Source organism: Mauremys reevesii, linkage group 6 (genome assembly GCF_016161935.1).
Source record: "Mauremys reevesii isolate NIE-2019 linkage group 6, ASM1616193v1, whole genome shotgun sequence".
Lineage (NCBI taxonomy): Eukaryota > Metazoa > Chordata > Testudines > Geoemydidae > Mauremys > Mauremys reevesii.
This window is the reverse complement of record NC_052628.1, coordinates 61,701,789-61,714,926: the sequence shown is the minus strand read 5'-3', so window position 1 is coordinate 61,714,926 and position 13,138 is coordinate 61,701,789. Positions and strand designations below refer to the sequence as shown.

General features: G+C 39.8%; 1 protein-coding gene across 16 annotated transcripts in view; it reads right to left on the bottom strand.

The window, feature by feature from the left end:
* The window catches only part of PPIP5K2 (diphosphoinositol pentakisphosphate kinase 2), an 83,127-nt gene that overhangs the window by 68,555 nt on the left and 1,434 nt on the right, over positions 1–13,138 (bottom strand). For 3 of the 16 annotated variants that reach the window (XM_039545517.1, XM_039545530.1, XM_039545531.1), the window contains exons 1-3: positions 8,203–8,462; positions 6,400–6,528; positions 1,602–1,993 (exon numbers count right to left, since the gene is read on the bottom strand). In XM_039545517.1, coding sequence (XP_039401451.1) covers positions 1,602–1,745 — 144 coding nt within the window. In that variant the 5' untranslated portion in view covers positions 1,746–1,993; positions 6,400–6,528; positions 8,203–8,462. Of the gene's footprint in view, positions 1–1,601; positions 1,994–5,632; positions 5,782–6,399; positions 6,529–7,130; positions 7,195–8,202; positions 8,465–10,183; positions 10,289–13,138 lie in introns of those variants that run through there. The other 13 variants (XM_039545518.1, XM_039545520.1, XM_039545523.1 and 10 more) reach the window with 12 other exon arrangements.

The window sequence follows — 13,138 nt, the reverse complement described above, 5'->3', positions numbered from 1 at the left end:
ACTTCAGAAGTTAAGTACAGTACAATGTAAATTAAATTGCAAGATTTCAGAGGCTAAGTACTTGCTTATTGACTGAAACTTGTAGGACCAGAAAATTGCACATATGTGAACTCTGAAGCAACACACAAGGAAAAAAAATGTTCAGAATTTTTTTTAGAAGTTATTAGCATGTTCTTCACATAACATGATTTCATATTAAAGCTGAAACAAGGACCTTAATCAGTGATTTTCTAAACTGAAGAATTTTTATAAGTATATATTTTTTCTCTGGGTTAATATCTTGACTCACCAACAACAGTCATTAAGACCCCATCTTTTTAAAGTAATCTGAGTAGTTACATGTATACTACACTGATGAAGGCCAAAGAAGAGTCCTGTAGCAGCAAGAGAAAGTAGCTACAAATATGCTAGTAGATATACTTATTCTAAGACCATAAAGCAGGAGTGGGCAAACTATGGCTCGCGGACTGGATCTGGCCCCTCTGGGCTTTGGATCCGGCCCGTGGAATTGTCCCCCATGGTGCCGTGGGCCCCGCACCGCTCTCAGAAGCGGCCGGCACCACGTCCCTGCAGCCCCCGGGCAGGGGGGCAGAGGGCTCCGTGCGTTGCCCTTGCCTCCAGGCACCACCCACCACAGCTCCCATTGCCCAGGAATGGGGAACCGCGGCCAATGGGAGCTTCAGGGGAGGTACCTGGAGGTGCGGCAAGGGCAGCGCACATGGAGCCCTCCAACACCCCCTTCCCCAGGGGCCACAGCGCTTCCTGGAGCGGCGCAGGACCGGGGACAGGGCAAGCATGCAGGGAGCCTGCCCTAGCCCTGGTGCACACTGCTGCCATCCCAGAGCCACTTTAGGTAAGCAGCGCCGGGCTGGAGCCTGAACCCCTCCTGCTTCCAACCTCCCAACTCCCTGCCCTAAGCCCCTTGCCTGCACCTTGCACCACTCCTGCACCCCAACTCCCCGCTGAGCCCCCTCGTACACCCTGCACGCCTCCTGCATCCCAACCCCCTGCCCTGTGACCCCTCCTACAGTCTGCACCCCTGCCCTGAGCCCCCTCTTGCACCCCAACCCTTCCCTGAGCCCCCTCATATACCTCACACCCCTCCTCTGCCCCAATCCCTTGTCCTGAGTCCCTTCCTGCACACTGCACCCCCTCCCACACCCCGCACTCCCTCCCACACCCCAACGCCCTGCCCCGGTCCTGCATACAATTTCCCCACCTAGATGTGGCCCTTGGCCCAAAAAGTGTGCCCAACCCTGCCATAAAGTCATGTTATTTTTATTGATGCCTTTATTTCTACATGTTGCACAAAGGACTCAGTCCTGCAAGATTCTGAGCTGCCTGGCTCCAATCGACCAAAGCACTAAAGCACATGCTTAACTTCGAATTTAGTAGACTGCTCATGATATAAGTTAAGCATGTACTCAAATATTCTGCTGGGGTGAGTCTAATGCGCTCAGCAACTAACAGAATCAAACTCCTAATGCATATTATGATCACAGTACCTGTAAATTCTGAGAATATTTCTCAGCCTTTAGTATTTTAAAGTAAGTTATGCCATTAACTATACCTTTTAAAAAAGATTTTCCTACAGTACTTACAGAATCATACTCTTCATCCTCCTCTTCTGCATGGTCATAGAAATGATCAAAGTCGGCAGATCTGGATGAATCCAATAATTCATCTCCATCTTCACCACCCACAAAGAATCTAGGAGGGTCACTCTCTGTTGCGCTAACCGACATCTTTACAAGCACTAAACTGATCTATGTTGAAACTGCAGCCACTCCAATATCTGAGATACTGTGCACATTCTCAGTAGCCAGGGAACATACAAATCCTTTGCAGTTTGTCACTTCTTGCAGTCATTTGTTACTGTGACAAAGTCAGCTGCCAAATGCACTTTAACTGCTATCATCAGTTCATTGAGTTGTTGCTCCAAAAGAAACAAAACACCACAGGTTAATTTTCTCTGAGAGGGCAATCTTTTATCCTAAGGAAAAGAAAGAACAATTCCTGAAAAAAATTACATTTCATCGAACCTTTTTTTATATCACAATTTTCAAATTTATTACCATCTGATACAAAAAATACATACATGGTCAAGAAAAAGTGCCAAAATAATTAAAAATCCCAAGACAAACTAAAATTAACCTTAAATAAATGTGTATATTTTAAGGGGAAAAGGTTCTTTCTGAGACTGATTTACAGTTTAATCACCACTGGACATCAATCATGAAACAAAGGAAATAATAGTCAAAAGCAAATTTATTTCCATCAGGAAGGGTGGTTGAAAAAGATGAAGTGCAGAAATTTTTTTCCCCTCTGCCTTTGTTAGAGAAGTGAATAAAATCCTCTTTAAAAGTTCAGAAATTTAACTCTCATTCTTGACTTCAACTACTTTTACTACACAGTTTTATGATCACATTATGCATCTAACAAAGGCAAAAAGAAAGGTGTTTGACAATAATATTAGCCAAAAATTAAATAAGGGAATCACCATGATTAGAGATTTTAAAGCCAGTTAAGTTCTGCAAACAGACCTACCTTCAAAAAAATTCTACTGTAGCAGAGAAACAACTATATTTCTACTTGACAGCATGATTTTTTCCAGGCCATTAAAAAAAGATTGCAAAATGAATGATACTTCTACACTAAAGAGATAATACAAAGTTAAACATTTACAATGACTTTCATTTCAGTATTAAAGTGGTTTATAAATATAAAGACAATGATTTTATGACGAAGGCATATGTTATGCCCATTTAAGCAGAAATCTGAAGCACAGCAAAGTAACTTGGCCAAAACAGTTGTCTATAGAACCAAAGAGCCCTGATGATCAATCCCCTGTTGTAATCTGTAGCTTTTGGGATCCACACAGACAAAGCAAAGAATCACAATTACTGTAAGGTAAGCAACTGTTCTTTCTCTGAGTCTTGGGTGGATCCCTCTTATGGAGACTAGCTAGCAGTTCCAAATTAATAGGAGGTGAGTACTAGGGGATCCTAACTACAGTTAAGAATTGCTCACATCACCAAATCCAGGGTATAATTTTTGATAAAGATGTGGGCTGCGTGCCAAAAGGCTGCTCTGCATATCTCAGATACACAAATATTCTAGGCATGTTAAAGAGGTAGTCTCAGCTGTAGTTGAATGGGCCTGAGTTCCTGATGGAAAGGATGCATCTGCCAGTTGGTAACAGACTGTAATGCACTGAACTGAACAATCTCTGGGATGAGTTGGCCTGACCTTGCACACCCTTCCCCAATGCCAAAAACAGGGTGATTTCTTGAATGGCTTTGTCCTGTCTAAGTAATAAAGAAACAAACTCTGAAAACATATAAAGTACTTCCTCACAGGTTTCAGGGTGCTTTGAAGAAGAAAACAGGATGTTGAAGGTTTAAATGAAAAAAACAAACAAACACAAAAAGCAAACACCCAGACACCATCTTATCCCAGGGAATCTCACTAATGCTCCTGGCTGAGGTGATGGCCACCAGGAAGACTTAAGAGTGAGATGGTGAAGAGAGCACTTGGATAAGAGTTCAAAGGGGAGGTGGCGATAGTCTATACAGCACAGAAGGATAGAAGTTTTATGGCTGTAATTGACTTACTTGCTGTTGTGTGTAAGTGAAGAATGTATGATGATTAACTGAGAAAGGATAACTGGGTCGGATGATAAAGAAGGGAGTGGAGGAGTCAAGAGGCACCAACTTTATTATCAATCACCCGAATCGCAGATTGACCACCCTAAAGCAAAGGCATACACCCCAAGGACGAGATAAGGAGTTGAGCCAAAGAGACAGGTAAGAAACAGCTGTGGATCCTCCCGGTAACAACTCAAAATAATGCTAAACCAGGGATCGGCAACCTTTGGCACGTGGCCACCAGGGTAAGCACCCTGGTGAGCCGGGCCGGTTTCTTTAACTGCCACGTCCGCAGGTTGGGCTGATCGCAGCTCCCACTGGCCGCGGTTCCCCACTCCAGGCCAGTGGGGATTGCGGGAAGCAGCGCAGGCCGAGGGATGTGCTGGCCACATTTGACAGAGCCCAGCTCCCCCTTCCTCCTGGCCACTGGACCTGACCGAGCAACACTTAGGACTGGTAACTATAAGATCCAGCTGCAGAACCTTTTGGGGTGTGTGTGTGTACGCATATGCTGATTTCAATGCTTAAATTGTACTCTCATAAACGTGACCGACTGCCTTATCCCCTTTAAAAAGATTATATATCGATATCGTGAGAGAGAGAGATACCTATCTCATAGAACTGGAAGGGACCCTGAAAGGTCATTGAGTCCAGCCCCCTACCTTCACTAGCAGGACCAAGTACTGATTTTGCCCCAGATCCCTAAGTGGCCCCCACAAGGACTGAACTCACAACCCTGGGTTTAGCAGGCCAATGCTCAAAACACTGAGCTATCCCTCCCCCTTCCGTGTGCTTCTTATAAGCATAACATCAGAGCAGCTCTAGAATCATTTACAATATGCAAGAACTCATCCATGCAGGAGCTCAACAGATCTGGACTTTCAAAGTGGAGATCTTCTTTGGTCATTTGGACTTCTGAGAATCCTTGAGGAGTGTAATAAGGATGCTCTTCTCATGGTGATAGCCATGGCCACGTTCTGGCTACTAATTGTTCCTCTTAAACAATGGCTATAAGGTCAGCCCTAGCTTCCTAGGGGAGCTCAATGAACAGTGATACTCTGTCCCATGCTAAATAGTCATATTTAGCAAATAGGGTTTGACAGTTGGCTGTCTGTAGTTGAAGAGATGCCTGAGTGTAGGTCCTTCTACCTAAGAGGTCTCTAGGGATCTTTGTCCTCAGGAGTGTGGTTTTAGGTGGTCCTGTCTGCTTGGATATCTCCTGTGCTGCAGATACCAGTAGGGAGCTAGGAGTCGGATGCAAGTAGAACTACTCAAATAACTTTTGCATGACTTGGTATCTTTTCTTCTGCTCATTTCACACTGGAAGTAGAGAGGCTGAAGTCTGCCATAGGTCTTTTGCAGGCTTCTATGACTCCATTTATTTGCATTGCCAATCTGTCTTGCAGATTGGAATGGAGAGTGTCAATTTATCTGCTTTCCCTATCCTTCCCAGTAACTTCTGAAAGAACTCGACATCATCAGGAGGTGATACTGGAGCAGCTGTCATCTCCTCATCCAGAGAGGAACAAGATAGATTTTTAGGGTAAGAGGTATCTCCTGTGGATCTTCAAGAATCTTCAACTCCTCCCTTCTGTTCCTCAATATAGTATGCTTTCAAGGTGCACCAAGTTAGACTGTATGTACCCCTTATACCTTGACTGACAAATAGGCATTCTGTTTTACAGTTTAATCTGTAAATAGCTATACTAGTGAAAAATTGTGGTTTTTCAGAAGATACCCAGCAATGGTAAAATTCCTTTAAAGGGAATGTCAACAGAATGCACATCATGTTCATGCTTCCTGCTTTAAGTTACAAGCCTTAGCACTTCCTGTTTATGCTCTCCATAGCTCACTTCTTGACCATGCATAGCAGTAGCATACCAAACTATTTAACTTTTTTGCACCTAAACATGTACCAGAAATAACACAGCAAACTAATAAATTAAAAACAGGTATAAAATACATATATGTAAACTTAATCCTACCCAAACAAAGGATGTGTGTTCCAATGATATAGACCTTCAAACATTCAGCAATAAAACAGCCAAATCAGACCTTTGTGAGTTTTTTACTTCAGTGATGCATCATAGGAGTTTTGGAATACAATGCCACCTCCCTCTTCTCCAAATGTACTCTAAAATAGAAATTATAATCCAAAGAGCATTCTTTGCCAATGTAAAACCTAATCTTCCCTGATTCAAATCTACTTCCCTTCAGCAGTTTTCCCTGTTGCCAGAAACCTCCACAGGAATTCAACTTGGGATTTACCATACTCACCTACATAAAACTTAGTATTTCAGCAACTGCCAGAAACAAAGCAGCTGCACCAATAGTAGCAAAGATGCATGTGCTAGTGTGGAAAGGGCTCTGGGTTTTACTGCTTTTATAGAATCCTGTTTAAACCTAACACATAAGGTCCTACATGAAAAGATAAGTACGACTGCATCCGTGCCATTACTGTTGGCTGCTGAAATAGGGGTACTAATTTTGCTAGGGTGGACACACAGGAAAGTAACATAACATTACCTCTACTGCATTCTAGGGGGTTTTAACCATCACTTTTAAAAAAAATTAAAATTACAGTATATATGTCCTTTTGTTCTCTCTCATGGAGGGCTGTATCATATTCCTAGTAACTACCAACAATGCTTAGCCAAGTATGTTACCTACATAAATGCTTCCTAAATCAAAAATTATACCATTATTGTCAGAATTGGAATTAAAACTTCTGACTTTTACAAAACTCATATACCTTTAATAATTAGGGGAATTTTATTTAGTTTGCTTTTAAAGGCGTTACCCATCATCTGGTTTCAGTTCTTATCATAGGAAAGATGGTCACACTTCTAAGAGTTTCCTTCAGTTCTCTCCCATTCAAATTCTGTGGAAAAAAAGAGACAACTCGAGTGGTCAGGAACTAAAGCAGAGTGTGCAACTGTATGTAGCAATTAAGGGATCTAGCCAACTTCTGAAGTCTGTGAAATTCATCCGTTGCTATTTTCAGGTCATTCCAGCCTAAATTATCCATGCTGGTGAGAAAAACAACAGAACAGTATTGAAGGCAAGTATGTTATTTAGATACCCACAGTAAGTTGCCAAAAACTGCATTCAGGATGCATACTATTCACTGGGACAACTATGCCATTATCAAGTGTTAGAAATACTTGACACTTACTGTCAAATATGTTCTGTGGTCTGAAAAAACCCAGCTTCACATAAAGCACGTGTACAGAGCACATCAGATTCATAGCGCAGTAACGTATTGATAGCACACGGATACACACTGACCAAACCCAGCTATTGATTACTCAAGAGCCATTTGTCAGCATTTAAAGGCAGTCAGTATTATACAACTAGAAGTGTTTTACCTTTGGAACATTATTTACTCCTCTATTCAGAAAGAGACTGACAATTATTGTTTGCTTAAGCTCATTTGTTTCCAAAAGCTTCTTAAAAGCCTGAAAATAAGATGTTTCTCCTTACCACTTCACTGTCACTGCCACATGCAATGATTTCTTTTCCACTGCTATGAATGGAGTTTTATTTGACTAAAAATTCTAGTTTTGCAACATAGTTGATGATGTAACAGAAGACTAAAGATAAGGTTGTTAGGTTGCTGCTGATGTGGAGCCAAATGAGGGAGCCAAGCAGCAAAATATGCAGAGCTTGGCTCCCTCATTTGGCTCCACATCAGCAGCAACCTAACAACCTTATCTTTAAATGCTCTCAGGTTTAAGGGACTATTTTAAGTGCCAGAATTGTAGATGTGGAACCTCTTACTAAAGGGGATCAAACCAAAGTCAGACTATAACTATGTTCAGATTAAAATGCAAGAATTACATCTTTAATAAGGCCTAACCCCAGTAAAAGCATATTCTCAAGTCCAACACTATCAGGAAACGTTGCAAGGGAAGGAAGGAAGGCAGGCAAGATGGAAAGAGATACAAAACAGAGTGAACAAAAATGGTTATGAAAATATTACCATCCAGGGCACATTCAGTGCTTTACTTGTTGTACAGAGCCATATATCTTACATGTTAATAAGACACATTAGAAACACGGAAGATGGTGCATCTTCCCCACTAGTTTACCACAATTTTAAGAATAGATCTGAGGTTTTAAGATCTCTGATCCATTTAAAGTAATTAAATACTTACTGTGCCACTTTGATATTAATCTTCCCATAACAACATTACAAAAATGTTTAAACACACATCTGCCAGACATTAATTACATGGACAGGATCTTTTAAAAGAACTGAAAAATGTCTATCCTGCTATTAACCCCCGCAACCCATACAGACTTATTTTAGGAATTTCTGACATGCAGTTTTGATGGGGGAAAAATGGAATTTTCAATACAGAATTAGTTAACTTAGTAAAATTTATTACAGCATACAAAGAAGAATTAAATTAGTTTAATCCAGTAGATGAGGTCCAATAACTGTTATAAAAAGGTGATAGAAAATTTACACAAAAATGTACGAATAGCCAAGAAATTATGGGTCAAGAACCACCAAATCAAGACTCTTCAACTTTCATTGGTAGATACGTACTTTTCAGAGGCAAATTACAACGTTTATTCCCATCTTCCATAGATAGTAAAGTAGCAGCTCTTTGTTTAATGCTACAGAAATAATCACAACCAATAAAACACTGTGCGAGCACAACAGGTTTAAAGTTGACAAACGTCTCTAAAATGTTTCTTTTTGCATCACACACACTAGTTGAGGAATTAAATTAATATACAACTGAAGTCAACAAGTTGGCTAAAAAGAGCTTGCTTCCAAAAGCCTATGTGTCACGACCAAACTAACAAAATATATAGTTAAGCCTGTGCTGTTTCTTATAAACCTGATGTCAAAGACGACCTCTTGTTGCATCAAACTGTGTAACAATCCACACTGAGCTGTTGACACAACATTCACAAACACAGAGGGAAACTGTATATTAGGAAAAACTCTATTCAGAAGTTAACCCTTTCATTCCCTAAAGCCATTTTTTTCCAGTCATTTGGAAACAAGGGTCTACACTGGACACTGATTGTGGATATCCTGATTTTTTCCAAACCCACTCTCTTTACTATTTTTTTTTTAAGCGCCATACAAAAAGTAAGTAAAGGCTATGTAAGAGCAGGGATATTGAAACAGACAAGCCTCGTCAGTTTAATTCTAAATTCCTGTTGGGCCCTAGGGAAATATTCTGAATAAAAAGTGAAGTCACCTGCCCCTTCCACACTTGCATCTGATTGAAGCAGAGAGGACACAAACTGGAGAGAATGAAAAGAGAATTCAAGCCAAAAAAAATTCCACAACAATTTTATAAGGAATAGGAATGTGAAAAAGCAAAATGTGGGAATTAAAATCTTTCAGCTACTAAACTAGATATATCCAACTTAAAATAAATATAAATATGCTTGTATTAGTGCTGTATTTCACCAGCAGATTGGTGCTTGTAATGTAATCTCTCAGCTCCCTCACAATGAATGCTACATTCTAATTTCTCAGTCAGAAAGGAGAGGTACAGATTGATCTTCATGACCAACACTATAGACAGAAAAGCTACAAATGAACAACAACTCATCTGGACAATGTACAGAATCTAAATATATTCCATCAAAAAGGTTAAATCGAATTTTGCTGTTTAAGTTACATTCCCATCTCAGGTGTTAATTTTACACAAAACCTGTAGCTCCACTTGAGTACCAGCAGGCTGTTTCTGGACTGGAGTATCATACTGCTTTCTTAAATCTTCTCAGCAAAATTGTACAAATAATTTAAACATATAATATGGTTTTCTTCTATCAAACTTCATTGTGACAGTGCACCCCATATTCTTCACAGTGACATGATGATATAATTATGATGAATTTTATACAAGACGGGTCATGTGAAGTGTCATTAGAAAAGTTATGATTTGTTATAAATAGGATAATATGATTATCCTATTTGTATGCATGTATCATTTTTGTATCTAAAGTTAGGAATATTGAATATGTATCTGTATATCAATCATGCTTACTCAGGGTGACCCCCACAATTAGCCTTTCTGGTACAACAGTGAAGAAGCCAAACAGTGCTGATGGCCCATCAGCAAAGACAATGGACCATGGAAGAACTTAACCTTCCTGTGAACTTTCTGGCCAGCCTGTAAGCAATGGCTGTTATAACACTGCAAAGGCATGTGACCAGATGACATGTCTCTGGACTCCATCTTGGGATGTCAGTATTTTTCCACAAACCTGTCTGGGAACCAAGTTTTGTAATTAATAAACTTGTTTTTACTTTATCTAAACCAGTGAGTTGGAGTGAAGTGCATGGGGCAAAGGATGTTGCATTTCCTCTCCACATTGAGGGGGAGGCGAACTGGATAATAAATTCATACTGGTTGGGGTTTGGGCCAGGACAGAAAGATACCACTCTGGGGTCCTAGGCTGGGAAGCTGGTGGTTATTTTGGCTGTAGCCTCTCTATTGTTGGTCCACATGCAGTGGCTGGTCAGATAACCTGCATGTAACTGCAGCTGGGTGTGTCCTTACCTATGCGTACGCTGGTGGTAGTATAAGACCACAGGACCATGTCTGCAGCTTGTCACAGCAGCACAGTGAGAGAGGGAGCCCAGGCTGGTGGGTCAGAGGGCTCAGTGGTTCTCTAGTTCCAGGTGGCACCCAGAGGGAAACCTGTCACATTCATAACACAAATATTTGTCTTTCTAGGGCATGACAGGCATAACTGAACTGTATGGAAACAAGAGTCACCAATATACCAAATCTGCCAAGCCCTACTAGTTTGTGGAGCTGCTTTCCCTCTTTAAGCACAGTGCAATATTCATCAGATCCCCTCTTAAGATAGGGGGAAACATTAAGCCAAACAGATGTTTCTGTTATCCCACGATCTCTTTCACATATTCACTCACCCATGACACACCTTGGTGAAGTAGATTTAAGAAAACTATATATACATTTTTAAAGCATCAAAACATTGTAAAAAGACATCCTTATATTTGAAGACAAGAAACTGTGGAAATAAATTTTACTGTCCCCCAATATTCCCATTCCCTAAATTAAACACAAAGACCAGACCATTATATGCCTCATGTTTCAGCAATCATCAGCAACATGGAAAAAATGTATATCATCCAGCCCCATCTTCCTGGTAATATATGTTAGGGCTGTCGCTTAATTGCAATTAACTCACGTGATTAACTCAAAAAAATTCATCTTGATTAATTGCAGTTTTAATCGCACTGTTAAACAACAGAATACCAATTGAAATTTATTAACTATTTTTGGATTTTTTTCTACATTTTCAAATATATTGATTTCAATTATAACAGAGAATACAAAGTGTATAGTGCTCACTTTATTTGACTATTTTTATTACAAATATTTGCACTGTGAAAAAGATAAACAAAAGAAATAGTATTTTTCAATTCACCTCTTAAAAGTACCACAATGCAATCTCTTTATTGTAAAAGTGCAACTTACAAATGTAGATTTTTTTTAACTGCACTCAAAAACAAAACAATGTAAAACTTTACTGCCTACAAGTCCACTCAGTCCTACTTCTTGTTCAGCCAACTACTAAAACAAACACATTTGTTTACATTTACGAGAAATACTGATGACTGCTGCTTATTTATAATGTCACCTGAAAGTGAGAACAGGCATTCACATAGCACTTTGTAGCTGGTACTGCAAGGTATTTATGTGCCTGATATGCTAAACATTTGTATGCCCCTTCATTCTTTGGCTACCATCCCAGAGACATGCTTCCATGCTGAAGACACTCGTTAAAAAAATTATGCGTTAATTACATTTTCACTGAACTCGAGGGAGAATAGTATGTCTCCTGCTCTGTTTTACCCGCATTCTGCCATGTATTTCATATTATAGTAGTCTCGGATGATGACCCAGCATGTTATTCATTTTAAGAACACTTTCACTGATGATTTGACAAATCGCAGAGAAGGTACCAATGTGAGATTTCTAAAGATAGCTACATCACTCGACTGAAGGTTTAAGAATCTCAAGTGCCTTCCAAAATCTGAGAGGGACGAGGTGTGGGGCATGCTTTCAGAAGTCTTAAAAGAGCAACACTGCAAAGTGGAAACTACAAAACCTGAATCATCAAAAAAAGAAAATCAACCTTCTGCTGGTGGCATCTGACTCAGATGATGAAAGTGAACATGCGTCAGTCTGCACTGCTTTGGATCATTATTGAGCAGAACCCGTCACCAGCATGGACTCATGTCCTCTGGAATGGTGGATGAAGATGAAGGGACATACGAATGTTTAGCACATCTGGCATGTAAATAACTTTTAACGCCGGCTATAACAGTGCCATGTGAATGTGTGTTCTAACTCTCATGTGACATTGTAAACAAGAAGAGGGCAGCATTATCTCATGCAAATGTAAAACTTGTTTGTCTAAGTGACTGGCTGAACAAGAAGTAGAACTGAGTGGACTTGTAGGCTCTAAAGTTTTAGATTGCATTCAAAAACAAAACAGAGTTCAACTTTCATGATAAAGAGATTGCATTATAGTACTTGTATGAGGTGAATTGAAAAATACTATTTCTTTTGGGGTTTTTTACAGTGCAAATATTTGTAATAAAAATAGTGAGCACTGTACACTTTGTATTTGTGTTTTAACTGAAATCACTATATTTGAAAATGTAGAAAACATCCAAAAATATTTAAATAAATAGTATTCTATTAACAACAGTGTGATTAATCGTGTGATTATTTTTTTAACCACGCAATTAATTGAGATTTTTTTTTAATTGCTTGACAGCCCTAATATATTTTCTATTGTTTTGTCCAGCCTAGTTTACAGGGCTTTCATTACTTCCCTTAGTGAACAATTTCACAGTCTGAGAAAGGTCAAAGTTTTTCCCTAACATTTACCCTAGATTTCCCCTTAATTTTGTCCCCACACAGAAATATACCCCATCTTGTATTACTATAGTTCTTCTCCATCTTTTGTTTTTACAAAACCTTAATACTCAGTGACTCCTAAGCTATTATCCAAGTGATGCTTAGCGCATGTATTCTTTCCTCAAACCAATCTCTATAACCCCAATATCTTTCATTCATTTTGTCTAAATCTGTTCCTCTTTGTGAGCATCTTTTCAGTAATATAGTGCCCCAAAGCCAAAGTACTAGGAGGTATGATTCCACCCAAGACTATCATTTCCTCCTTGCTCCATGTTTCTCTGTACACATCCAAAAGGTGCATTGGCCTGTTTGTCGTCATATCACATTGCAAACTGGTGTCAGTACAGCTCCATATAAATTCATTTATACAATACTGTTCTGAAATGGGTTCAGCTGGTTGTTGCAAAACCAGGACTGAGATCTTTGAGCACCTCTCCAATGCAACAAAGATAAAAGTTCCATGGATATTTCTCTCTGAGGTCTGGTCTACACCTAAAACTTCAGTTAACCAAGCTACATCACTCAGGGCTGGGAAAACAGTCTCACACGGCAAAA